Source organism: Chrysemys picta, chromosome 5, assembly GCF_011386835.1.
Source record: "Chrysemys picta bellii isolate R12L10 chromosome 5, ASM1138683v2, whole genome shotgun sequence".
In the NCBI taxonomy this organism is placed as follows: Eukaryota; Metazoa; Chordata; order Testudines; family Emydidae; genus Chrysemys; species Chrysemys picta.
Genome location: NC_088795.1, coordinates 18,270,172 through 18,297,519, shown reverse-complemented (window position 1 = coordinate 18,297,519; position 27,348 = coordinate 18,270,172). Strand labels below are relative to the sequence as shown.

Here is a 27,348-nt window from a genome sequence, read left to right as displayed (position 1 = left end):
GCAGGTGGAGTAGGAGCTGTGTATGGAGAACATATGCACCCTGGACAGGGTGGAGGTGCTGGTGAAGGAGGCCTGGAAGACCAGAGCATGAGATGTGCTGGAAGAATGAGTGAGTGAGTCTGGGGTAGAGGAGGAAGTTGTTTGGGGGGCGTTGGGTGGGAAGGCAAATGAGATATAAAGGAGGTTGGGGACCTTTGTGCTAGATTGGACTCAAGGCTGTACCAAATCAGACTACATGGTAGAATGGGGGGAAACAGGTTTGCCATTACTGCCATGGGATGGTGTGAGACGCGCTATCTCAGCTGTTCCCCTAGTTTAAGTGTGATTGCCAATCCATTAGCAAGCCATTGTTGATCGGCTGGCCCTTTTGCCACTAGCTGCTTTCAGTTAATTCCTTGAGAACGGAAGGTGTGTATTAGTGGTATAGGAACTGTTTTTAAATGGAGAAAATGGAAATGAGAAACTAGGTCTGCGCTTTGGGTTTCCCTTCACATCCTTGGTGCTGATGGTGTGGATTTACTGGAATGCTCACACTTTCTGGCCTTGAGGCATCAGATGCTTCAAGTAAATCAAGTAGTTGCATCTTCCCAGTTTTTTTTGGATTCTGGCTGCGGAGGGGGTTATGCTGCATCGCATCGCATCAGGGAAACGAAATTATTTGTCTTTTTGAGGGCAGAAGGAAGAGGAAAGGCTGAAGGGTCAGGATGTTTGGCATTGTTGTCCTCCTTTGTATATTGGTGGCTTTGAATGCCTTACTGCAGAGTTAACCCCAAATGATATCCTGGATGTAGAACTTACGAAAAGTAACTTTCAGAGTGGGCATAAGACTTCGTTAGATTTATGCAAACATTTCTGTGCTTGATTTCAGATACATTATTACAAATAATTAAACCAGCTTTTCCTTTCTGTTTCTCTCTCACCTTCCTTCCTGTAATCAATGAATTGTATTTAAAGGTGATATTGCAGTCGCAATAACCTTCATGTTCTGTTATGGAAAATGTTAGCTTTCCTAGATACGAGATGGTCTTGGTAATGCTACAAACTGAAGTTTCACGTTTTCTACCCGTTAGAGCTAAATGCTAGGAAGGGGATGGGAGAACTGCCTCTGTTTATTTAATAAAAAACAACAAAACTTACTTACAGGTAAAATTATGGTTTAAACTCAAACCAACAAGTACATTCCAAGTGAACTGTGCAAAGAAATTTTTGACTTGCAGGTTCCTTGTATTAAAAACACAATTCCACATTTAGGTACTGCAGGGATTTGATATTAACGGGGTGTTACAGACGGACATGCAACAGTATGTAGATTGGACAGAGCAAAGTAAAACGTAGTATTTGAGCCTTCACTTTTCGTTTCATTGCCATTGGCCCCAACTTAGGAGAACACTTAAACACATGTGTAAGTCCATCATTCCTGTTCAGGCCAGCACTTAAACATGTGCTTAATTATGGGTCTCCCTCTGTGTTGCATTATAATACTCTTTTTTTTTTTTTTTTTTTCAGTAGGCAAAAAGCATCTAATTAACTTTTTAAAATTGCAAACTGATTATTGATCAAATCATGCACATACATATTTGGGAAGTTATTAAAATGTTCAAATTTGTTGTTGTAATGGCTCATTATATCAAAAAAATACATAGACTCATAGAACTGGAAGGGACCTCGAGAAATCATCTAGTCCAGTCCCCTGCACTCGTGGCAGGACTGAGTATTATTTAGATCATCCGTGACAGGTGTTTGTCCAACCTGCTCTTAAAAATCCCCAATGATGGAGATTCCACAACCTCCCTAGGCAATTCATTCCAGTGCTTAACCACCCTGACAGTTAGGAAGTTTTTCCTAATGTCCAACCTAAACCGCCCTTGCTGCAATTTAAGCCCATTGCTTCTTGTCCTGTCCTCAGAGGTTAAGAAGAACAATTTTTCTCCCTCCTCCTTGTAACAACCTTTTATGTACTTGAAAACTGTTACCATGTCCCTTCTCAGTCTTCTCTTCTCCAGACTAAACAAACCGTCGCTATTATTAGAAGTAGATGTATTAAAGTCATTCCTGAGCCAGGTGGTAACTTAATATTGTTGCTTTTACTCTAACTATGCAAAGACCTGGATTTAAGGCTCACCTCCTGTCTCCTTCCTCTGACATCCAACGTAGGCACTATGAATTCAGTGTACGGCAGTATCTCCCATTCCTCAACAGTGCCCTCTCTCCGCAGCTAAAGATGTGATCTAGATGAGCCAACAGAGTCCTGCTCATTCATCTTTGGTCAGGAAGATAGTGATTACAATGTAGGGCTAAGGGCTTGGGAAAGTACGGAAAACATGGGCATAGGAGATATCTGGTATCCCGTGGGAACTCTGAGGACCCAGTTGTGGGAAGAGACTAACACTGAGAAAGAAGCTTATTGTGCATGTGCTACAGCTGGATTTCAAATTTTACTTTTTAAAATAAAACACCTGAGAGGGTCATCTGAACCCAAGTTGAACAAACCCCACTTACATGAAGGCAGTCAACTTCCATTTCATTGAAGCCTTGTAACTTATAGGCTATTGTGTAAGTGCTGCTTGGTGTGAGGCCTCAGCATGGGGTGAATTTTTGCAGCAGTTACGAAAATGTGATAAAAGGGGGCTTTGTAATAATGACACTCTGACAGAGCTGGCTTTAGGGGCATGTATAATGCCGTTCAAACACCAGTCCGCTTTCTAACTGTTAGTACTTTCTCTATGCTCCATCTTCCTGCTGTGGTTCCCTTTAGATACCAACACTCTTGACCTCTTGTCTTCTCTTTTTGCTTTTGAATATGCAATGATTTAGGCTCTGTCTTTATTTTTATTTTATTATCTTGATTGCATGGCTGCTTTGAAGCACTGGGATGCCTGATTTTTTTGTGTGTTCACAGAGTTCCTATAACCTGCATTGCATCTGGTAATGTGATACCCTTTAGGGTGTTTTTGTTTTGTTTTGTTTTATTTTATTTTCCGTGATTGGTATTTCTTTGTTCAATTCAGGTTAGAATTGCCCCTACTGTCACTACCTGGAGTAACAAAACTCCTACTGCCCTTCCCAGCCATCCTCCTGCAGCCTCTCCCTCTGACACACAGGTATAACATTCATTATTCCTCTTTGAGCAGATCCTGCTCCCTTTAAATAAATACCCCCGTATACAGTTTGTATGCTTGATGCATTCCGGTGCATTCGGGAGACAGCAACAGGTGTTCAGGTCAATCTGATTTTTTTGTTTCCATTCAGCTCTTGTTACATTTCCAGATATCACCTGGACGGCTAGCCTTGAAAAAGCATTAGCTGGTGTTTAGTCAAAATTTAAGTTCAAGTGAGAACTTCTATAGCTTCCTTTTGGCTGAGGAATCATGCAAGTGTTGCAAGAGTAGTCTTTTTCTCTCTCTTTCCTCCTAATGTTGGAAATATCAGGTTTAACCTTTAAAAAGTGTCTTAAAATATCTAGATGGCAATTTTTTGTGACTTGCTACACATCATCTCTTCATTATATCGAAGGGGTTTGTGTTCTAAGGATGTCTGCTTCTTCATTTCCTGTTTAAATGATAGTGCATCACTTTGGCTGTGGTTCACCTTTATATTGTTCAAAAAGCCTGGCTCACGGAGGTGGTGGAATGATCAGCACAGTTATGTCAATGGCGATGGCTATTTTCTGTTCATGTCAATTCAAGGCCTTTAAATATGAAATTGTGAAATCCCATTCAACTCCTCCTCTGGCGACTTGTTAGCAGCACCGACTACATCTAATCTCTTTTCTCTTTACTGCATTCTTGTTTCCCAGGGAGACAATCCTCCACCCCCAGGTTTTATTATGCCACCCGGGGCTGCTCATCCGAATGTGTCGCCACATCAGGCCGCCTCTCCCGGCTACAACGTGTACCCGCAGGCGGGGGCACGACAGCCGTACCCGCAGAGTAAGTAGCAATGGCTTATTTACACAGCGTTCGCATGAGTGAGTTTGTTTGGGAGGTTCAGACCAATGGAGAAGAATCCACAAAAAGCTCCTGCTACTGTTCCTGCTCACTCGCCATACCGAGGGGTATTTTGTCAGGGATGATGTGGCACTGCCTATTAAACAGCTAAATTATAATTAAGCAGGTGGCTACCAACAAATCTTACTTTGAGGCCTAGACTGGCCCTTCCTAAAAGCTCAGAGGGCCAAAGATCCCTACAAGTACTCCAGAGCCAGGTACTTCTCAAGCAGCATGCCTACTTGTTGAGAAGGAACTTAACCTAATTCAGCTATTGCAGAGTCGGCTCAAAGTGAGAGAAGGGGACAGGGAAGAGACCATAGATAAGGGCAATGATGGAGATTAATGAGGACGGGGAAGCTGCAGTAGCCTGTTTAAAACAAATAATAACAAAAGAAACACGGGATGTGGAAGAGTAACCGGGGTGCGGGGGGGAGAGAGAGAGGGAGAAAGGATCCTATGGGAGCAGAGGAGAAATGACAAACACCAAGATTAGACCAGGCACAGTGTTTGAGTTGTGTCATCTAATGATGATATCGGGGAGGAGACCTGAGTCCTGGACTTGGTTCTGCTACTAACTATGACTGCGAGGATGTCATTTATCTCCTCTGTATGGGCTTCCCCGTCTGTCAAGTGGGGACCTTACTTTTCTACCTGACAGAGGCATCGTGTGGATGATGTTGCTCCTAACTTTCCACATTTAGAAGGCTCCCACAGAAGTAGTGTATGGGTTGTGTAATGGCCTGACACTTGAGAGTTTTGGGAGAGAAGCAGAGAGCTGCCGATAATCAAGGTCTTTGTGAAAAAGGACATAATTCCCATTGCTTCCCAGGCTCCAGCAACAGGGTGAGGTGACATGGCCTTCTGAGTCCAAGCACCGCATTGTGGGAGTAGGACCTGGCTAGTCAGGAAGCCATTTCAAGTGGATTGGGAAGGGAGGAGGTGGGCATTGCCCCTAAGGGAAGCTGATGTGAAATCTGATCCTCCGCTGCAGAGAGGAACAAGCTGGCACCTTTAACCTGCGCTAGCAGGGTATTAGCTCATTCCCTACCAGTAGCAAGACTCTCTGCCATAGCTGGCTTTTGGAGAAAGGCCCACAACATCTGAGGCCTGAGCTTGCTATTCAAGTTAGGTGTCCTACATGACGGGGCATTTTTCTACTTATTAAGCCATCAAACTAGTCTAAAATGTAAGTGTTCTGCTCAACTGAAATCAGGAGGAAAGTTGTGATCCTTGGTAGCTAGGAAGAGGGAATGGGGCATCAAAACTGGAGAGGATAGTAGCTTTCTCCTAGTCTAGTAATGTTACTAACAAAACCTCTCCCTCTTCTTCCCCTATGTAGCTTATCAGCCAACACAGCAGTATTCTTATGGAACGGGGGGACCAGCACTCTATCAGCCTCAACAACCTATTGCTCCTCCTGCTTCAAACTCCTACGCTAACCCTCCCTATATGCCTCCTGCTTCTCCCCATTCTGCGCCCTCTCAGTTATATCCAGGACAACCTCAACCCTCTCCAACAAGCTTGAATCCTGGCTCTTCTTTCCCCGCCCCTCCTTCTGGTGCATCCTTCCAGCATGGCAGACAAGGAGCTCCAGCAACTTCTGTGGCTTATGCACTGTCTACTGGACCAACAGGTACTCTGCCTGCAACCAATGAGCTTCCTGCATCCCAAAGAACAGGTCTGCGCTTGAAAGAAGTTATTTTGCTTATGTGGATTTTTGTTGTTGTAGTTTGTGTGTTCTGGTGAATTACTAATATAAAATTTGGCTGCGTTTTAGGGTTAATGCACAGTGTTTCTAAAAATGGCATTATCCTTTCTGGGCCTAGTACAGCTGTAAGGCCTTGTCCACTATAGCTGAAACCGTGCTAGCATAATAGCTCTGATTCCCTGATCAATGTGTACAGAGATCTTCTGAGAGTCACGCTGTGCTATAGAAAAATAATCTCTGTCTGCCGTGGTCAGAGGAACAGTGTTCATACGCAATTGATGCTGGCACAATTTTAACCATCGTGTGGACAGAGCCAAAATTGCTATGTGGTTGGTGAACCAATACCTAAAAATGAGCAAATATCAAACCATCGTGGATGCAGTGAGACTGGTTCTCTTCTTACTCGCACCATTTTTACTAGCATAATTTCTCAGTAGTGTCATCCCCAAGTCACACACATCTATAAATGAAAGGAGAGTCAAGCCCAGTGTAGGATCAAATTTAATTTAAGAAGCCCTTTCTACTGAATAGCCTCACGGAGATGCAGTCATTAGCTCTGTTTTCCTAATCATCAGCTGTGATGGGATTACTGTGCTTATGAATGCCCCGAAAGATCATCACAAATCATTTAGAAACACTTCAACAGCATGTTTTTTCTATAAGATAAACAAATAAAACAAAAATAGCATGTGTCTGTTGCTAGAGCACAAGAGCATGTTTGAGTGTGCATGATAACAGAGTGACCCAAGCATCCTTTACTGTTGTTTTCAGTTTGAGCAGCTTTAGTGACCTTTTGCATGATGACCGACCTATCTCTTTATTAATGTCACTTATTTCTCAGCTAACTTTTAAACAGCATTTCCAGTCCTGATGTATACATGAGCGTGAGCAATTCTGATTTAAACATTGTTTTCGCTCTGCTCTGTTAACTCAAAGGGGATAAGGGAGTAATTGAAAACAGGGCTGTGTTTGGGCAAGGATTCCATTGTTTAAAGGGACAGTGTCCTGTTAATGGGCTCTGAGACCAAACCATTAAACTTTCTTTTAAATGTCCTTTCTGGTGGGGAAATGGTTTGCTCAAGGCGCTGCTAATGGGATATAGAGCCTCTAGGTTGCCAGCTGGAATCCAGCCCAGGTTGGTAGTGACTGAAAGTCTGATGCTGTTTGTTGATCGATGTGAAATGTATTCGGTCTCGGTCCCTTCCCAATGAACAAGTCTCCCCAACACAAAAAGCCCAGACCCACTTGGTACTAATTGGCAACATTATTGTCCATCTCATCAGAGATGTCATGGCTTGAATGGGAGTGGAAGTTGATCTGTTCTCTGACCAACCTGAGCAATCAAGCTGGGTCAGGAATGAGGCACCCTTCACCAGGAGGAGCTCCAAAGGGTGGCTGGGGGCACATTGATGTTACTTGCATTTATCTGAAGCTGGTTCTGCCCCTACCCACACTGTGCCTGTTCTCTGGATAAACAGGACTGCTGTCTCCCGGGCTGTGGCTCCAGTTCCTTTCATGAGTATTACATTTATACACACACGGTAGGAGGAAAATGTCCACTCTGTCCAGGGAAGAGTGGGGTCAGTTTTGGGGGCCTGTCAGCCTGGGCAGCATTGTTTAACATTGTAGGGATGTGTTTTCCCAAAGGGTGCATCTTGCTGAGACTGTTAATATCCTATCTGTTCTACAAACGGACAGAATACCTTCTCCTTTCCTCTTCATGATGAGGCAGTTGGATACCCTTCCCCATCTTTGTGTGAGGATGGAGGTATTAGTAAAATGGATGGAGTGGGAGTTGCTTCCAAGTTTCCTGGCCTTGCAGAAGCAAAGCTGCACACTGTAATGCAGACAGCATTGCTCCTGTACCTTCCAAAAAATGCAGGTAGCAGGAAACCGCTCTAACAGTTTTCTCTTTAATCCATTTTACTATTAGATTTGGGTCACTAGAATGCAATTGAGAGATCTGTCATCTGTTAAGTTTCTTGTGTTAAAAGTTTAAGCAATATAGTCCATATGACTCTTTCAAAGTAGGGTACAGCTCTCAGGCACTGTAGAAGCTTCCAACCTTAGTAACAAACACTGTAATATAGGCCACTTTCAGTTTCCACGTTTTGCTCAAAGGTGACCTACACTTCTTTTTATCAAGTTCTGTCAACATTAGCAATATGGGCTGAATTTGTCCTGGGGGGGGAGATCTGGTGTAAAGTTTAAAACTTTTAAACTTGGGTATTGAAAATTCTTTTAATTGATTATTAGCAGATTTCAGCACTGAGACCGCAGTGCCGCAAGCCTTTAAGTATGTGTTTACGTCCATCCCTATTCACCAGAGCATTTGAGCACATGCTTAACTTTAGTCACGTGCTTAGTCCCATTGCATCTTAAGTGCTGAATTGCTCTATTGCACAGGGTTGGGCCGCTGAGTTGGAACCATATGGCTGCAATTGAGGGAACTTTGTAAAAAAAAGATGATGTTTCAGGGAACCTTCAACAGACTGCTCTGTTCAGGTTGTTCAGAAAACTGTACCAACCAGAGAGGGAAAACTTGCTTTTTAAAATGTTTTTAATGCTGAAAGTACAATATATATTCTGTTCAAACTCCATCCCCTCGGAGTAATATTGATAAATAGACTGTTCTTACCATGCCTTAGCCACCAACGTCATTCACAGAAGTTGTGCCGCATAGTGAGAAAGGCCACTCAGTAAGGGACCGTTATATTAAATACATAAAAACATAAAGCCAACGTTAAGCTCATAGCTGGATCTCCAAATGTCTAGGTGCAAACAGAGAGATGAGGTGGATGGGGTAATATCTTTTATGGGGCCAAATTCTGTTGGTGAGAGAGACAAATTTACACAGAGCTCTTCTTCAGTCTTGAGCAACGTAGTTATACCGACCTAACCCCACTCCCCGTATACAGCCCTGTGTGAAAAGCTCTCCAGTTGGCCTAGGAGCATCTTTACTTTAGCAGCGCAGCTGCAGCATTTTACATGTATGGAGACCTGCCCTTTATCAGTGTCACAGCTAAATACAAGGTGGAACAGATCGTTTAGCATAAGTAATTAACACACATTTCAAGGAACCATTCAAGGTGAAGTGGCCTGTTAACACCCCTCCAGTCATAGGGAGGGAAGGAGGCAGGGTGGAGGGTTGTTAGTGGATTATAGATTGTTGTAATAAACCATTAATCCAGTGTGTCTATTCAATCCATGATGTTTAGTGTCTACCAAAGTTTATGAATTTAAGCAAACAGGATGGTTATGTCTAGTAATGGAGGTCTGATCCTTGACTTTGAATTTCTGTGCGTTCATATGTTGTAATCCAGGATCTTAATATAATTTTGAGGTGGCTTGTTTTTCTTTTTAAACTTTATTCATTCAAAAATAAAAATCTAATGCTTTAAGATTAAAGGATATATGCAGTAAACCAGCATCCTTCGAAGATGCAGGTATAAAAGCTAGAACTCGGTGGGCAGTTTTTTCCATTCGGTTTTTTTTTACAGAAAAATGTAAAAATTGGTAGGCTAAGCAATATCAATAGGATCATATTAGAAACTAAGTGCTTTTAAATTTCATTTTAAACCATCTGGACTTTTACAACAGCAGATGTTTAAGGAACCTATCTGTGGCATCCATCTTAAAAGCATAAGTAATTTTTATTGTTGCACAGTATTCCTTCTTTTTTGGGATTATGACAGTGCACGTCTCAGTCCAGTGAGAAGTTTGTGCAAGGATTATAAATCTCTAAAAACCAGGGTTAGTGACAGATGTGCCTAACAAATAGATTAGCTGTCTAGTGCTCCCCTTTTCCCTTCTAGAGGATGCAAAATATCTTGCTGTGTCATGTTATTTGGATTGTCAGCTCAGTTAGGGCAGGGAACTTGTTTTATATTTCTGTGCGAACCTCATATCATAACAAACATGATATTGACACACAGTATAAATACAAAATAATCATATAGGTCTTGATTCAGGAAAGCACTTAAGCATGTGCTTAAGTCCTACTGAAGTCTAGCGCTTTGAGCACATACTTAAATGCTTTCCTGAGCGGAAGCCATTGTGATGAGGGAATTTTGTCTCTGATGAGTAGTCTCTTGGTTCAGTTGGCCTGATAACAAAGCGAGTCAGGATTCTGCAACAATTATTAGGAGCCACTTGAAATGATGACATTCTAAATGGGAAAGAAGTCAGACTCGTGTTTTGGGAGGGCAGAGGAAAGTCATTCTGCAGGGTTGATGGGGCAGCATATAGCACTAATTGATGTTATCATTAAACTGACTATTTAATTAAATTAGATATTTTTGTCAGGTGATTCAAAATTCAAGCTTTGCACACTTGCTGAAATGAAATAGCTAATGAGAAAAATAATGACAGGTTAGGTTATGTTTACTACTTTTAAACGCCTTAGTTATTTTTGCATTTTATCTACAGAAAATCAGTCTTCTCAAGACCAGGCCTCTACCCTGGAAGGTGAACTAGCTACAGTATAACATGGAAATCATTAAGCCACAATACGAAATTAATGGAATGCATGTGACCCTCATAGTACACTAAATTCAATGCTCTTTGTCAATACATTTTTAATTGAATCAAATTTTATAATACCCTAATGAACATAAATAATACCAGAACTGGAATTTTTAACCACAGAGATGAGTTGATGCATTTTAACTGAATTCTATACAATTATTAGCAGTATTAGTAATGCTAAAAAAAATGTGATGTCCTAGTCTGTGCTACAAAAGCCAGGCTCTCCATATCTGAAATCTTATGAAAACTGATGTGCCAGATAGGTAGAGGAAATAATACCCGATGATCTTGTTGGTCAGGGGTTGTGACTGAGTTTTGGTTAACAAGAAGTCAGATAAAAGGTTTTTAATTAATTGTTTAATAGGCCTCTTTAAGGTCTTATGGGCATGATGGCTATGGAACTTGTTTAACAAAACTCTCAAGTGCTTGTTAAATTTAGAGTCCAGTTAAGTCTATACTGAAGTAACACACTCCACTGTGTGAACATGAATTCATAGTTTACTAAAAGAAAACCACTGTGGTGAAAAAGTCCATTGATTTATTTTTTCTTTTGGCTTTTTGTGGCTTTGTACAATAAATCCTCATTACCCCAGTTTAAGCAGCATTAATGTTGCGTTTTAATACAGTGGTCCCCATTAAACGTGCATAATGAAATACTGGAACAATTTTTAATTCACTAATCTAAGCTTTGTACTGCAAATTTTGCAAGTACACACAACATGCTTTCTTTTAATGAGCTGATTTCTCATGAAAACCACTGAAAAAATGATTTAGAAACAGTTAGCCTATATTCTGTATTTCTCTTTCCTCATTACTACTGACATTGGCCTGAACGCAAGGGGCCAGAATCACCATTCTGCTCAGGCAGCTATACTCTGCTTTTGTGACCCAACACAACCGTAAACCTGATTTAACTGGCTGGGTAAACCTGGTTTATGACTGCCTTGTCTCTCTAGAGCACCCAGGTGAATGTGACCTAGGATTTTAGGAGCCCTACTGATGTTTATTCTTCACTTGGAGTATTCTCTCTCTTTTCCTTTTGTTGTTGTTGGAGACCACATCTTGTTGCTATGTAAACATCCTTCAAAAACCGCAGAGCAGCAACATTCAGAAAATGTCTTATGTAGAATTCAGTGCCCATTAACTGCTTTTTTCCAAACTTCTCTGAGGTAGCGACTGTTGATTAACTTTGTGCAAACAAAATTGCCCAGCAAATGGACTGATTTGTTTTGTTACAAACAGATATAGCGAAACCTTCATAGGTAACTGAGAGACTATGTTAACATACTTTGGCTGTGCGGTCCCAACTGTGTTTCTGCCAGCAACATTGCCAACATTCAGAGGGTATGGCAGTGCAACATTGCTCTCTTGGGAATTTGTTTTTTATGTTGACTACTAGGAGTTTAATTTAGTGCATGCAGGTGATTTATATGATGTACAGCAGGGGAAGCTCAAGATGACTAGGTCAAACTCCTGCTTAGCTGTAAAAAAAGTAACCTCTCTGAGGCAGATAGAGCATAAGGGCTTTCGGTGTGATGAACTGCAGGGCTTGCTCCTTAGCACAAGGGATGTGTTATTCTACCATCTTGAATATTAGTGGTGCAGTAGCAGATTTGAGAACCCAGACTTTGGTTAGCAGGTCACATAACCACCAGTTTTACAACTTTGGCAGAGCCAGGCTTACTTAAGAGTTTTAGATGTTACTAGAGTAGTAATTTGGAAGTGTAGTGGGGCAAATAGGTCTATTCCCCATCTTCTAGGATTCTAACACACGATTAATATTGCCTTTTTTTGTTATAGGACCTCAAAATGGTTGGAACGATCCTCCTGCATTGAACAGAATGACAAAGAAGAAGAAGGTACTGTATGATGCATTTTAAAAAAGCAGCCTCTTAACTAAATGTTATGAAAACCATTGCTGGAAGAAGAAAAATGAAGTGTTATCATCAAACAGCAATTTAATTGTGTCATGAATAAAAGTTGCATTTAAAGGGAAGGAAGAAATGTAAATTTTCAGCATATATTATCTCCTGAAATACATTTGTAAACACCCTGAAATATGCATCCAAAGGAGACTGAGTTCTTGGGGAAATTGTTGTTAATAATCAGTATGGTCACTTTTGGGGGCAAAAATACTATGGACCAGTGTTATTTGCAGAAAAGCAGGTGAATGTGTTTGCCTAGGGCCAGACCCTGAGCTGGTATATGTTGTCATAGCTCCATTGACTTCTCTCGAGTTACAACAATGTCCACAAGTTGAAGATCTGGCCCCTGGTATTTACTAATGGTATGAGAGGTGTCACGATGAGAGACCATGATATAAAACTTTACCTTTATCAAAGAGTCTGGGTGGGAAAATGCAGCATGACCAGTGTAGATAGCAGGAGTGAGGAGCTCATGACACTTTTATTAGGGTAGAATGAGCCTTTCAGTTCTAGTCTCTGGGTTCATTGTGGAACATTTTGCAGTGATCAAAATTCTTGCATCGTCATAGTGGCCCACGTGAAATGAGAGAGTGGTGATCTGTCCATTTCTTCATGGCAGTCTGAGCACACAGAATAAGGTTGTGAATGTACATGGAGACAAAGCTACAGTAACTAGTAACCCCTGGAGTTTGTCTGTCCTGGTCAGGATTACCAAACATCATTGGCAGGGGAGCTGGGGAAACTTGCACTGTTCCTGTATGTGACAATGTCAGGGCTTTGATCTCCAAAGTTGTCAGTCTGGGGTACCTTTTAGAGAGGGTTAATCCTCTCAAAGAGGAGGAGGACTCATACCAGTATGGATAGCGCCCTGATGATAAATGACTAAAAAATCGGTTAGAAAATGCTGTCTTTTTAATTGGATTAGTTGTCGTGGAATATTTTGGTCGTAGCCCTGGCTTCTGTAACACAACCTGATCTTTAGGTTTTGGGAGTTATTTCAATAAAAAGTCATGATCTTTGTCACCATGCCCTAATTGGTACCAGCCAAGCTTCCATCATGAATATTTACGCACTGATTTATTTACTGTGTATAATAGAGTATGCGTTTCATAATGTTTTTTAAACTATTACTTAAATATTAAATGGTTTTAAAACAATTTTTATTGTAAAATAAAGGATATTTTGCATTTTCCCCCCAAACAAGTTTTTTTTTATAATTTCCCATGACTAATGACTTAATATTTATTATTTAAAAAATTGAGGGCCATGATTTTTCTTTTTTATAGCTAAAACTGTGACTTTTTTTGCTGTGACCAAAACATGTCTTTTGCCATGACAAGCAACCAGCCGTAATTACAGTTTCATTAAACCAGAACTACACTTAGCATCTTGGACTTTCTTGTTGTTTCCTTTTTAATACCCTTAAAAAGTGTGGAAAGTCTAACTGGGGTTTGTTTTTCACGTTATTGTAGTTGTAACTGAAGCCAGCATCCCATTTAGTCATTTGTTCTTTCCTCTCCCAAACACACACTCTCACGTTTGTGGCCTTTTGTCAGTATGTACATACAAACATTTAGGCACTAGTTCTGAAATGCACTAATAATTGGACTTAATAGAAATCTGTTTGCCAGAGGCTTGACTCTCATTTGAAAGATGTATTGTTTGTATAGTGCCAGCTGTGGGCTAGGCGCTTTACAGGCGAGAATAAAGAACTGTTCTTGCAAAGAAGATCTTAAAATATCAATATAGATTAAAAAACAATAAAAAATGAAGTATTCCTAGACTATTTCCCATCTGAGTAATGCTATCATTAAGTAATCTGGATATTTGGGAGTGAATTTTCTGTTATTAACTGAGATTCATTCTCACTTACACTTTCGTTTTCTTGAAAGTAAAATGCCATGTTCTAAAGACTGTATGCCACTCTGTGAGTTCTATAGTGTATTCTACTACGTTGTACCCTCTACTGCCTATAGATCCCAATCTTGTAAACGCTTAATCACCTGCTTTTTAAGTTGGTGACTAGCCCTTTGGCTTGAAGTTAAGTATGTGTGTAAGTGTTTGCTGGATCGGGTTTTTAGATTGTAAGATCTTTGGAACAGAGACCTTTTATGTACTTGTTATCTATCACTTGTGCAACAGTGTCAATTTATATGTCATAAGTAAAAATGCACAAGGAGCTGGGAGAAAGGGATTGTTTTCTACATTTCTGTATTACAGGTACATCGTGTTTTAAAGACAGGTTTAGTACAATACAGCCCTTTTTGTGGAAATAATGAACAGAGAAGGCATGGTAAACTTTTTGTTTGATTTTCTTTAGATACCTGATAACTTCATGCCTCCTGTTCCCATCACATCCCCAATAATGAATCCTCTGCCGGATCCACAATCCCAGATGCAACAGCCGCCAACTTCACTGCCACCTGCAGCCCAGGCTACGTTTCAGCCCTCGCATCTTCCATCAGGGCAGCCCATTTTACAAAATCCTTTCCAGCCTATTCAGCAGCCTCTGGGGCAATCGGTCATGCCTCCGGCTATCTCAAAAACTAGTACAGAGGGGGCACCAGGAGCTCCAATTGGCAATACCATACAGGTAACGGTAATTAAGATGATGTTGTTTTGTATTCCGGTAGCACCTAACCGCCCCATCCAGGATTGGGGACTGATTGTGCTAGGCATGGAACAGACACAGAATGAGAACTTTCTCTGTTCATCTTAGGCCTCAACTACACGAGAAAGTGGCACCGGTTTAACTAAACTGATTCAAAAGGCTGTGTGCACACGCTTATTTTGGTTTAGCGTAAGTTGATTGGGAATTGGTTTCAGCTAAGCTGAAATAAACCACTCTTAAGCTGAAGTAAGAATGTCCACATGGGGGCTTGCGCAGTTTAAATGGGTATAAAACCCAATTTAAGTTGAACCAGTACAACTTTCTCATGTAGACAAATCCAGAGAGAGGCTGAGAGACAAGGCAAAATGAAGTAAACCGTCTCACGGTTCAAGGCTATCTGCATCTCTGCCCCCTTCAGTGGTCTCTCTGAGTGCACCCACTTCAGGCCTCAATGCTTTACGTCTCCAGGGTGGAATCTCACGATTCTCCCACTCTCAGACAAGAGGGTGGGCTGCAGCCTCCTGTGCACCAACAGTAATGGCTGAGCAGGCCTGACTAAATTTGGCTGCCAGCAGCCTTTCTTTCACAGCTGTGACCAGTGTGAATGTAGAGACCCAGTACAGCTTTGACAAACCAAAGTATTGTGTGACTTTAACAGTATGGCCAAGCATAACAAGGAAACAGGAGGGTTAACACAACAATATACAGGCATATCTGTCTGACCTAGATTCTCCCAGGCACCCCCACTTCTGGGGCTGGAGTTCAGTTTGCTTTCCATGGCCCCTGTGTCCTCCCCCCCCCCCCCCCCACTTTAGACTCTCTCTGTTTGTCAGTCCCAAGGTTCTTTGTTTCCAGCTTCCTGCCTGACGGCCCCTCCATGGGCTTACAGATTAGTACCTCCCAGACTGGGTCCCCTCCTGATGGTTGATCTCAGCCTGGTCATAGGTAGCGATGCCTGTCCCGTTAGGTATCTGTGAATGGGGCAACCTGAAGCCATCGTCCTCTTTCCTGCAGAGATTCCAGGAACTCCTGCTGGAATTAACCCCTGGTAATCATAACAAACAATGCAATGGCAACCAGTTGGACATAGATTATATATCAGTTATTACAGGCATCTCCTGTGTCTGTCTCCCACCCATCCTTTGTTTATATCGAGCAACCCCAATCTCAGAGCATTCATCCCCTGTCCCCAAACCAGAACAAGACTCATGCCAGGAGGTGTTCATCTCCTATGAGTAGCAGGATCTTAGACGGCTGAAAGAGCATCAGTGGGGTTTGTATCCACCATCTTCATTCAGGGTTGTCACTTTATAACCATAACCACCTAGTCGCTGCTGCTTTGCACTCGCTGCTATCCCGAGCCAGGCAGTCAGGCTAATCGAGTAGATTCTCCCTGCGACTACCCTGCTTTTCACAGCTGCCGCTGAAGAAGAGACATTGGATGCACTCCCCAGCTGAGACACGGCTAATGTTGCCTCTTCAGTCATCTCAGCTCCACAGGCGTGGAGGGGAGGAGCAAGTGAGCATGCTCAGATTGTTAGTAACTTGGGCCGAGTTTAAGAAACAATGATAGATTACCTACGATTCCAAAGTGACTTTAATACCCCATCTTCTCTTCTTTAGCATGTGCAGTCGTTGCCAGCGGAGAAGATTACAAAGAAGCCTATTCCTGATGAGCACCTTATTCTGAAGACCACATTTGAAGCTCTCATCCAGAGATGCCTGTCATCTGCCACAGATCCAGTAGGTCTTTGCATTGGGTGATCCGTAGTGGAGCGGCACTCTGTAATGAAGTATTTTAATTAGACGTACACCGTGGTGACTGTGCATTAACCAGCGATAAGTCTCTCGTTCGTTTTAACTCTTTCTGGCCCAAAGGATCCCTAAGCACTTTACAAACGTAACTCAGACACAGATTGTAGATAGAAACCCACACGCACCACTGAGAGGCAGCCACGTTGGGGACGGAACGTGGCAGCCGTTCAGCAGCAGCACCGCAAAGCACCACAGGCGTTTCAAATGGGGAACAAAGTATCAAGGGTGGTGAAATCCTGGCCGCAGTGATGTTAATGGCAAAACTCCCATTGACGTTAGTGGGAGCAGGATTCCACCTCAAATCTTTACTAGCGCTGTGGCCTAGTGCTAACGATCTGCCCTACCACGCAGGAGACATGGCTCCAGGTCCGGGTCACTTTGTCTCTGGATAAGTAGGCCTAGGTAGAGCACTGCTACTGGGAGAAAGGCAGGAGGAATTCCTTCTGTCCACAAGGGCAAACTCCTTCCATTGTATTAGTGGCGTTGTTGGGCTCCCTTCTGGCTCTCTTCCGGCTGGAAGAACTGGAGCTCTGGCCTGGGTTGCGGGGTGGAAAGCAATGGGATCCCCGCTCTAGTTCTGTTCAGGAGAAAAAGGGATTCCTCTGCCTCTCTTCACACCAAACCCGCCCCCTTAAGCAAGGAGCTATGCTAAGTTGATTTGGCATGTCATTGTTTGTCTGTTTAGCCCATTCGTTTAACTGGAGCAAGAACCCTCATATGCCGAGGTGGGTATTAGCTGAGGCTGTCGTTCATCCGAGCTGAGAGACAGGGCAGAAGGATCATTTTAAGCCTCCATTTTTGATAGGTGTGTGACACTCCCCAGCAGTATTCAGGGTGTGAGGTGCCTCATCACCACCCGCCCACAGCATGAAGCAGCTTTGCCTGATGCCTTCTGTAGCTCATCTCCCTGAAACCAACAGCCTGTGGCCCCAGACAAGCCCTGACGTCCAGATGTCCACAACCACCCCCTGCGAGCTAGTGACAGTCACACCCCAACCCCTGAGCCCCATCTGCCAGCGTCTTCCTCTGGAATAGCCAGCCCTTGTCACTGGGCACTCATGGGCATTACCAGCTAAGCTGTCCCTGAAGGGAGAGTACGCACAGCTTGACTAGAACAACTCGGGATCAGATCCTTTCTAGCAAGGCAGCACTGCAATCTCTTCATAGTGAAAACAAATACAAACTTAGAAACGAAGGTTAAGGTTTTAAGAGCTAGTGAGCAAGGATAATTAGAAGAGTAGATTTTAAATAAAACAAGACATAAAATTCAATCCCAGGTCTACACTTACGGATGGTCACCTTTTCCTGTTTGAAAGAATATGTTCTCTCCTAAGGATTCAGGCTTTAACAGAGCTGTTTTAGTCATAGCTAGGATACTGGTTTTCATGGATACCCCCTGCCCTTTGAGCGGTTTCCTCAATCAATAGATGACAGAAAGTCTTTTTGTTGTTCCTTATATTTCCAAAAACTCATGATTTTGTCCCCAAAGATGGGGAGACCCCTGTGAATTCCCTTCCTGGGGAGCTGGTTCCAAGGTGTCTTCCCAGACGGCTGTTTATTTCACATCCACATGTTGACTTGAAATGCAGGTGTGGCTCCCATTGTGTTTGGCTTACCATGCTTAATCTATATATGAACCTAAGCAGTCATGCAAATATACATCCCTTTGTCTGGCTAAACCAGTTTTTCACCTTTGCAGGGGAGTAACATCTGGACACAAACTTGTAAGGACATATTTTCAGTATATTGACATAACTTATAATGAGTGCACACATTTCACAATGATATTTTTGGCCAGCATGATCCTGGCTTTCATTTAAGATCTCAAATGGTATTCTATATAGCAGCAATGTGTTTGCTCCCATAATTATACCTTCTCCCTTCTGGGCAGCAAACGTAAGAATGGCCTGAAGAAAATTCAGTTCACGTTCTAACATCACTTCACTTTCTCTTGTTTTCTCCATATGAAAAGGTCACTTTTTCTGGGGCATCAGCCCAGTCATTTGTTTAATTCTTTAAAAATCTCTCAGATTTTCTTGGGCAGAGCAAACATTGTAGCTGGAAAAGCTTTCATGATTCCTTCCGTATATTTGAGGAATAGATATCATTAGCACATGGGCAGTCTCTACCAGGCTATGTACAAATACAGGACTTGGTATGAAAGACAGTGTTGTCTAGTGGTTAAACAGGGAACTGGGAGTCAGTAGAACTACCTGCAGCTCTGCAGCTGACCTGTGTTGTGACTTTGTGCCATTTGCTGAACACAGATGTTATTATCATCACTTAATCCTTCTATGCGTCAATTCCTCCCTTTGTAAAAAGAGGCTAGTACCCAGGCTGTCAAGTGATTTGAGACAAAATCTTATATGTGGGAGGTCACACCAAGAGGCTCTTTTCTCACCCTGTCATTTTGGGAAATCATTTTCTTCTTTAAATCCCTGGATACCACGCAGGGTTATGCCACGCTAACTCTAGAATGTGCTTGTGGAATGACATTCTCCTTGAAGCTTTTGCCATCTGTAATAACCTTCCTTTATTTCTCCCATATCAACCATCCATCACACTTCAAATCTCTACTGAAATACAGCCGTATAACTTTTCATTCTTTCTCTCTTTCTTTGTTAGTGCTTTACTGCGTACAATAACTCAGTGAAATGCTCTCTGGTAAATGAAGTTATTGATTCTAGAAGGTCCTGGATTGCATTGGGAGAAGGAATCCCAAAATCTTTACCAAACCTAGGGTGTCTCCAATGCTGCTGGCCTCTCATTTCACTGTCTCATTTACGGCTGGAGGACTCTGTTTTTACTTTGATTAGTCATGTGCAAAACTTCAAGTTCACAGCTGTTCACATACATGACATGGGATGAAAATTCACCATCTCACTAATGAATGTGGCACTTTTGGTGGAACATGGTGAAATTCCACCCCACACCCTGGGCAGGAATCATGAATCTATCACAGGTGAAAACTTGCTATTCTAAGAGAAATGTCATCATTTTTGTGGCAGAAAAGATCAAACTGCACCCATAAAATTCTGTCTCTGCAAAATCAGAACTCTCAGTGAGCATGAAAGATGTTTTGTAGCTTGGGGTTTGTTTGTTTTTTCCTGCTTGCAGTAAGGATTTGTTTACACATGTTCCTGTTTTTACTCTTACTAGCCTTGCCATGAAAATACAATCAGAGTAGGTTTTAAACTAGTGAATTTCATTTCTTGTTTTTGTCTTTTATTACTGTCAGTCCTTGAACTCTCAGGACAAAATTATTTCTTGGGCCGCTGGCTATTTTGATCTTAGCATTATTTTTACTCAACAGAAATCATGTTTTTCCAGTTAGCTGCAAAACAAAATGTTACTATATATTTATGTCACACATTTTTAAATCCCAAAACTTCGCAGGATGTTTCACAAACGACATGTGTGCTGTATTACTGCAGTGCAGTAGGTAGGCAGAACCTTAGGGTACGTCTATACTTACCTCCGGGTCCGGCGGTAAGCAATCGATCTTCTGGGATCGATTTATCGTGTCTTGTCTAGACGCGATAAATCGATCCCGGATCGATCCCAGAAGTGCTCGCCGTCGACGCCAGTATTCCTGCTCGGCAAGAGGAGTACGTGGAGTCGATGGGAGAGGCTGCCTGCCGCGTGTGGACCCGCGGTAAGTTCGAACTAAGACTAAGTCTACAGACAGTATATTTAATGGATTACATTACGTGAATAACGTAGCTGAAGTTGCCTATCTTAGTTCGAAGTGGGGGGTTAGTGTGGACCAACCCTTAGGTGTGGGGGTTGGCTGCTCTCTACTATCATCTAGTCTTTGTCTTTTGTAGTAAAATCAGTGGCAAAAGGTATTGAGCAAACAGCTTAAAGTCCTAATGAAAACAGTGCTAATCAGGGAATCTCAGTTGCTGCTGTTCATTTGTTACATGGTTCCCTTTTGACTAAATCATATTCTCACTATCAAATCAGAACTGTGTTTTTAGTACCACTCCACTTCCTTTTTTCCCCTGCAGCAAACAAAGAGGAAATTAGATGATGCCAACAAACGCCTGGAGTTTCTGTATGACAAACTTAGGGAACAGACAGTAAGTAGTTTTGTTCTTTTATTACTTTGTCTTTAAATATTTTTTTCCATCTAATGTTGCATTTATATATATTATATCATTGGTTAGACGCATGACATTTCGGTAGAGTACTATTGCACAGGTCTGTTCCTATGCTGTAGGCATTTCTAAGACTTTCTTGAAAAGATGGCATTGATCCAGGTTTAATTATCACATATTCATCATTACCTAGAATGATTGGCACTGTGAGTGTGTGCAGACTTCTCATGCCTGTGTGGAGTTATGGCATTTGTATTGTGGTAGTGCCTCGAGGCCCTGACTGAGATCAGGCTCCCATTGTGCTAAAAGCACACAATAGGGGTCCCTGGTCCAAAGAGCTTACCATCTAAATAGACAAATCAGAGAGGAAGTATCATCCCCATTTTACAGATGGGGCCCATGGAGACTAAGTGAGTGGTCGAAGGTCACACAGGAAGTTTTGTGGCATAGCCAACTACTGAACTCAGCTCTGCTCAGCACTAGCCCCTGTGGCATAACCACAAGACCCTCTTTCCTTAGCGATAAATCTTTTTGTTGTTGACACTTGCTCATGGGATGCTTCCAGAAGAGGAGACAGACCTTAAAGTAAGTACATAAATAACAATAAAGCCATTAATGTGTCTTGTTCATAGTCCTCACTAACACAGGTGCTCTGAACTCAGGGAGATGCTGGTGTAATAGTGGTGTAAAGCCATGTGTGGAATTGGCTGTATGTCCCAGAATACAAGTTTGCCGTGAGCCTCTGCCCCATCCCAGAAGAACTCTGCAGGCATTTTTTCTTCTTGTATTTTGATGTCAGTTAATATTCTTCCCCTCTGAACAGCCTGGAAACACTGGTGTAAAAGGGCCTGACCAAAGTCAGTTGAGGTCAATGAGAAGACTGCCATTGAGTTCATTAGGCTTCATTTTGGGTCCAAAATGCTTTAGCTCTTTGCCACACCTTTTCCAAGGGATGACCCAGGTGCCACAGCAGCACTGTGGTTTGATGCTTGACCTGGGCTATTCAGTCTTCTGGCTTTGGCATAGTGGATGCATTTCCTTCTGCTGAACTTCCTTCTGTGTCTCGGCTTCATTTCAGCTCTCCCCAGCAATCATCAACGGCTTGCACAGCATTGCAAAGAGCATCGAAACGCGCAACTACACAGAGGGACTGAACATCCACACCCACATAGTCAGCACCAGCAACTTCAGCGAGACGTCTGCCTTCATGCCAGTGCTGAAAGTCGTCCTCACCCAAGCCAATAAGCTGGGGGTCTGATGTTACCCCTCTCCCTCGCCTATGCAGAGCTTGTGATGTCACTTTTCCAAAGAAGTACATTTCTGCAAAACGTATGCAAGAAGGGGACCAAATACCAGACCTTATAGCATGTTGCAGTAGATCTCTGATCAATGGCATGACACTATCCCTACAGATATACATCATCTTAGAATGGCCTGTGAGCCCTGGTGCTTTTTTATTTTAATCTTTTATCATCCCTAATGATTCCTGTCTACAGACAGTATATTTAATGGATTACATCTCGTGTTGTCAATTTTAAGTGCATGTTGTACACTAAACAGTGGTTTTTAATACAGAAGTGAGTGGGAAAAACTGATGGTAGGTTGTGTATCAGACAGACCTTATAACACATTCTTTCCGTCTCCCCTCCCATTCCTACATAGCCACCAGATTAAAGTGTCTGATCCTCTTTTTAAGTGTATTTTGTCATTCATTTTTTAAAACTACCTGCAATTCAGTTTATTCCAATTAGATGTTAAATAACTTAATTTTGCACTGGGGCAAATAAGAAAAATAAAGGCTGATGTGAGCTTTTCAATAAAGGTTAATTTATTACAACGTGTCTTTACGACATGAAGCTTTGAGATTTGAACTGGAGCCAGGGGGAGAGCTATCCATCACTTTGGGGAGACGTGGACATGTTTTCTCAGTGCTGAGCGCACTGCGGAAGTCCTGGTACATAGGGATTAAAGCAAGATTCCATTCTATTCCAAGATTACATCTGGGTGTTCACATGTCAAGGAAGGGTTTAACAGAGCATTGAAAGATCTGAAATCATTACAAGTTGCTAAGGCAACCAATAGAGAGAGGTGGGCATTCAGCACATAAACAAAGGCAAACCTTTTCTTGCATTCCCCTGAAGTTAGAAGTTATAGGTGGCCATTTTCACAGCTGGAATGCTCCGACGTGCACTATGCTGTGACATGACCACTACCATGCCACTGGCCCCAGACCAAGTCAGGTAAGTTTCTTGTGTGTTTGTTATTTACTGATGCCATTTTCTGCTTTGTTTAAATTTGTACTTGAGTTTTTAAAATTTGAAAAACGTGTCACGAGTGGCCAATAAGTGTGGTAAGGACAATTCCATAATGAATGGAATCTCTCATTAACAGCCTGTGTTGGTGAGAATATAGACCCATAGGAGCTATCAAAACTGTTTTTGAGGAACTGCAATGGAGAACAGTTTCACTCCATCAGATGCTGAGACTTTTAAATATAGACAACAAAAGTTAGGTTCCTAAATCCATAATTAGGCACCTAAAAAATCCTCCCCCTATTCTTCTGTAGTTGGCTATTGTATTGGCTGAATAGTGGCAGAAAGGTGAAATACGGCAGCACTGCCAGAAGTGAGTAATGAGGTTGAGGAATCCTTTTTCTTGTCTCAGTGAGAAAAATAAGCTTGTCAGTAGTCCACCCACGGATTCTTGGACCATATGGTCTAGTAAGTATTTCCCATCAGCTGTGTCCCAGGTCAGCATCATGTGGCATTTCCTCTTGTGAGGAACAGTCTCACAGATCTGGTCTGGCTAACCCATTTTACAGGCTTTGTTTCTTAGGCTGTAGTTGTAGTTGTGGGTATTGTGAAATCACGCTGCTAGCCTGTCATCATAGCAGCAGCACAGCTATCCTGGCTTTGTCAATAGCCTGCCTCTACTTAGGCTGTCCGCAAGATCTCCAAGCTGAGACCCAAGCTTTCTAAAAATAGAACCGAAATGTACTTCATGAGAAAATCTGCTACTTTATCAATGAGAACAGTTGGGAACAAAATGGTGATAGATCAGTGACCTTCTGATGACATCTTCAAAGAATGTCAAGCAAGTAAACCACTCTCTGACATTATAAACACACAGGACCATTTTCGTGTAAGGAAGTCAATAATGCGCTGCCTGTTTCTTACTGAAACCAAGATTTCGGTGGAACCTCATTAATATCACTGGAGTTACTTCTGATTTACACCAACCTGGTCAGATTAGAATAAGTCCCAGAGGCTGTGGGGGAAAAAATAATAAAACATGTAAACTTTGGCAAGAGGAGTCTTGTCCTATGATAGCTGGATGGGTCTTGTAAGAAGAGGAGCCCGTCCTGGAGAAGAGAGAGTTCTCTAGCCAGTGGAAAATCTTTATATACATATGGAGGGAAATGTTCACTGGCATGTGCCGTTTTAATAGAATTTTCTGGTACCACCTTGCAACAGACGGGGATGCAAAGTGGAGGCTACTTCAGAGTCTTTTTCAGTACTATAGAAATAATAGATACTTAATCAAAAAACCTTTATTGCTTGTAAATCCTTGTCATGGGTTTACCGTGTTTTACCTGGGGAATTTCTAAGACTAGCCTACAAAGGAGTGTTTTGGGTTATCTTTTAATCGTGACTATTTATATAAGATACTAAATTTAGTGCTTTGGGGATGGCAGAGCTCCCTGACATACATACTGGGAATGTGGGTTTTGTTACATGCTGCTTAGTAACAATGGTCCTGCTGTCAGAAGAACAGATTTTCTAAACTGGAACCCCGGGAAGAAAAAAGGGGAGAGGAACCATTTAATCCTGGTGGTGGCGTACTCCTGATCCTGTTCTGGAACGTGGAGCAGTCAGGTTCTTGTCTCCTCAGCTCAGGGGCTCCTGGTAGTTGGATGATTGCTAAAGTCCTTGGATTTTTGCCTGCATTTGTCTTCTAAAAAAATGTGTCTAGCAAGCCTCAACTCCCTTGAGGGGCTTTGAGCCTCACTTCAGATGACCCATGCGGTAAGATGATTCCATTTGATTAGTCTAGACTGTGCTAGAACTTAGCAGGGAAACCATTCCTCCTCCATCAGTTATTTCCCCCTCCCTGCTCCTCAACCATATGTTGGTCCTGAATGACTCTGCATACAAGAAATCTAATGTGGATTAGCAATTCAAAACCACATTAAGCATCGATTAGAGAGAGAGGTTAGGCAAGGGCAGACCGTATTCAAGCCTAAATGCTAAAATAGGATGATTACTGCATCGCTCTTGCTTTCCCTCCATAGCAGTGAGATTCTGCTTCCATTGAAGTCAGTGACAAACTTTACTGGTGCAGGACTATGCAGTCCCAGGATATTTGAGAGACAAGGTGGGTGAGGTAATATTGTTTATTGGACCATTTGTGTTGGTGAAAGAGACGAGCTTTCAGGCTGGACTAGGCTTTTGGGGCAGGACTAAGCCCTAGAATTGGACTAAAGTGACGTCGGTTTTGCATTATATGTTGTATTATTTTCACAAATAATATATTGATACAAAGAAGTTTTAACATGTAACATTCTATATGTGAGTGCACGACATTAAGGTTGAGCTTCCAACCTTAACTCAGTTCATCCACGTTTGTGCATCCACTCTTTTTTAGGTAGCTCTAACGCTCTATGCTCTTTTAGTTTTTTTTAATTTCTCTTTATTTACCCTGTGGAACTCATTGCCACAATATATCATTAAGGCCAAAAGATTATCAGATTTTTGATGATGTGTTTTTTTTTAAAATTGGACATTTATATAGATAACAAGACTATCCAGTTTGGGAATAGTAAACATTTTTAAAAAGAGAGAGTTTTGATAGGGGTATAAACCCTGAATCTTCAGGGCATAAGCCATTCTCTGACTATTTGAGTTAGGAACAAACTGAGGACTGGTTATCCCGTAGTTGCCTATTGCAATGTTTCTTGCACCTGTCTCTGAAGCATTGGTTCTGGCCACTGTTAAAAACAGGATACTGGCTAGATCGACCACTGACCTGATCCAATAAAAATTGCCATTAGAGCTTGTGATACGTCTGAGCATTCGGTATTTGACAGGGTGCCTTTTTAACTCCGCCATTCTCATCTTTGAGATGCTCCAAGCCCAGGTTATTAAGAAAACCAGAGAGCACAATTCCAATGTTCATGCACAAAGTTTCCCAGTTACTAATTTTGTTAGCTCTTAGTGAAAGCTACATAGGTAGCCGTTTGTTTTTCTATTCAGCCAATTCTGTTATCTCTTCACAGAATTACTGATCAGAACAGATACTTTTTTTTCCATGCAACCATAATTCAAAAATCTCTAAATCAATTCCCCTCAGACTTTTCACAAACAAACAACAAAATACTTTTCTGAGCAAATTTCAATTCCAAACTTATTTGCTTGAGAATGTTCTGAGCAACAGAAACAGAGGAGTCGGAATGGAAGTTGTACTCAACCTACCAACAAAGGAAAATATTCTTTTTAAACATTTTATTTTAAAGTCGTCTTATACATAATATTCAGTGCATCAAAGGGGAATTTAGGCCCCAATCCAGCAGAACACTCGAGTGTGTGCTTAACTTGAAAGCACACAAACGGTTCCATTGACACATTTGAAGTAAAGGGGACTATTCACGTGCTTTAAGTTAATCACGTGCTTAAGTACTTTGCTGGATCAGGGTCTTTGCTTGTCTCCATTCCCTTCTCTGTCACTCGATGAGCTCCTAGGTCTTTGAACAATATTTTAAGATCACTTGCTAGGATCACAACGGCTACATTTTTAAAAAAAAGAAAGAAAAATCAATATAATTCACTTTGAAAACATTTTTACAGCTCTGTGCTGAGATTTCATGATGGCTGGGTACTGCAACCTTCCTGCGTTCTCTTTAACAAGTACTTGCTTCTCCTCTGCATTTTTCCAGAGAGAGAATTCTAGAAGAACATTTAAAATACATCTATAAAAGTCTTGGGCTTAATTATATACTCTCTGCTGATTCAGTTGCTGCCGGAGCGCTAGTTGATAATTAATTAGCACACTAAGCTAATATGCTTTGCCCCAGTACAACTCATAAAATTGCTCTTTTCAAGCTCTGTTGAGCTAACATTTGAACATTAAAAACAAAGTGTTTACCCACCTCACACTGAGTTGTTTTGCCCAATTCATTCAGTTGGGAAGAGACTTTGCATCTTCCAGAGCAATGTCGCTTCTGCTGCACGAGAACAGTGCTATTCATTGTGGGGTAGATGATGCCTGCATCACTATTCCAAAGGGGCATTTTATTGTACGGGGCAGGTAGGAATGGGCAATCAAGGTGCATTTTAATTAGATCAAGCCCCTCTGCTCTGCTCAGAGAGAGAAACCAACTTTCATTTGCTTTTGATTGAGCGTATAGTTACAAACCGAGGGCCCGATTCTGGCAAAGCGCCCCCTGACTTGAATGGAAGCAGGCCTGGAAAACCCAGTGTCTTTTGGTCTCATTTTCTCTCTCTTGTGACTACATGTTTATAGTGCATGTAGTCAGGCTGATCAGGAGCAAGTGACAACGTGGGTACTCGTTCGCACACTCGTGTTCCATGTTGTCGCATCCCTTCTTTCAGCAAGATCAAGTGCTCATGTTCCACACGGCCTCTCATGTTCCCATTTGCTTGGATGGAGAACACGT

General features: G+C 42.0%; 1 protein-coding gene across 25 annotated transcripts in view; it reads left to right on the top strand.

Moving 5' to 3' along the window:
• SEC31A (SEC31 homolog A, COPII coat complex component) overlaps nt 1-22,365 on the top strand; it is a 65,383-nt gene extending 43,018 nt beyond the window's left edge. For 4 of the 25 annotated variants that reach the window (XM_008165671.4, XM_008165670.4, XM_065596003.1 and 1 more), the window contains 9 exons: nt 3,009-3,101; nt 3,797-3,929; nt 5,329-5,667; nt 10,126-10,164; nt 12,025-12,083; nt 14,470-14,742; nt 16,384-16,503; nt 20,586-20,657; nt 21,754-22,365. In XM_008165671.4, the coding sequence (XP_008163893.2) occupies nt 3,009-3,101; nt 3,797-3,929; nt 5,329-5,667; nt 10,126-10,164; nt 12,025-12,083; nt 14,470-14,742; nt 16,384-16,503; nt 20,586-20,657; nt 21,754-21,933 (1,308 nt within the window). In that variant the 3' untranslated portion in view covers nt 21,934-22,365. The remainder of the gene's footprint in view (nt 1-3,008; nt 3,102-3,796; nt 3,930-5,328; nt 5,668-10,125; nt 10,165-12,024; nt 12,084-14,469; nt 14,743-16,383; nt 16,504-20,585; nt 20,658-21,753) is intronic. The other 21 variants (XM_065596016.1, XM_065596015.1, XM_065596008.1 and 18 more) reach the window with 9 other exon arrangements.
• The last annotated feature ends 4,983 nt before the right edge of the window (nt 22,366-27,348 follow it).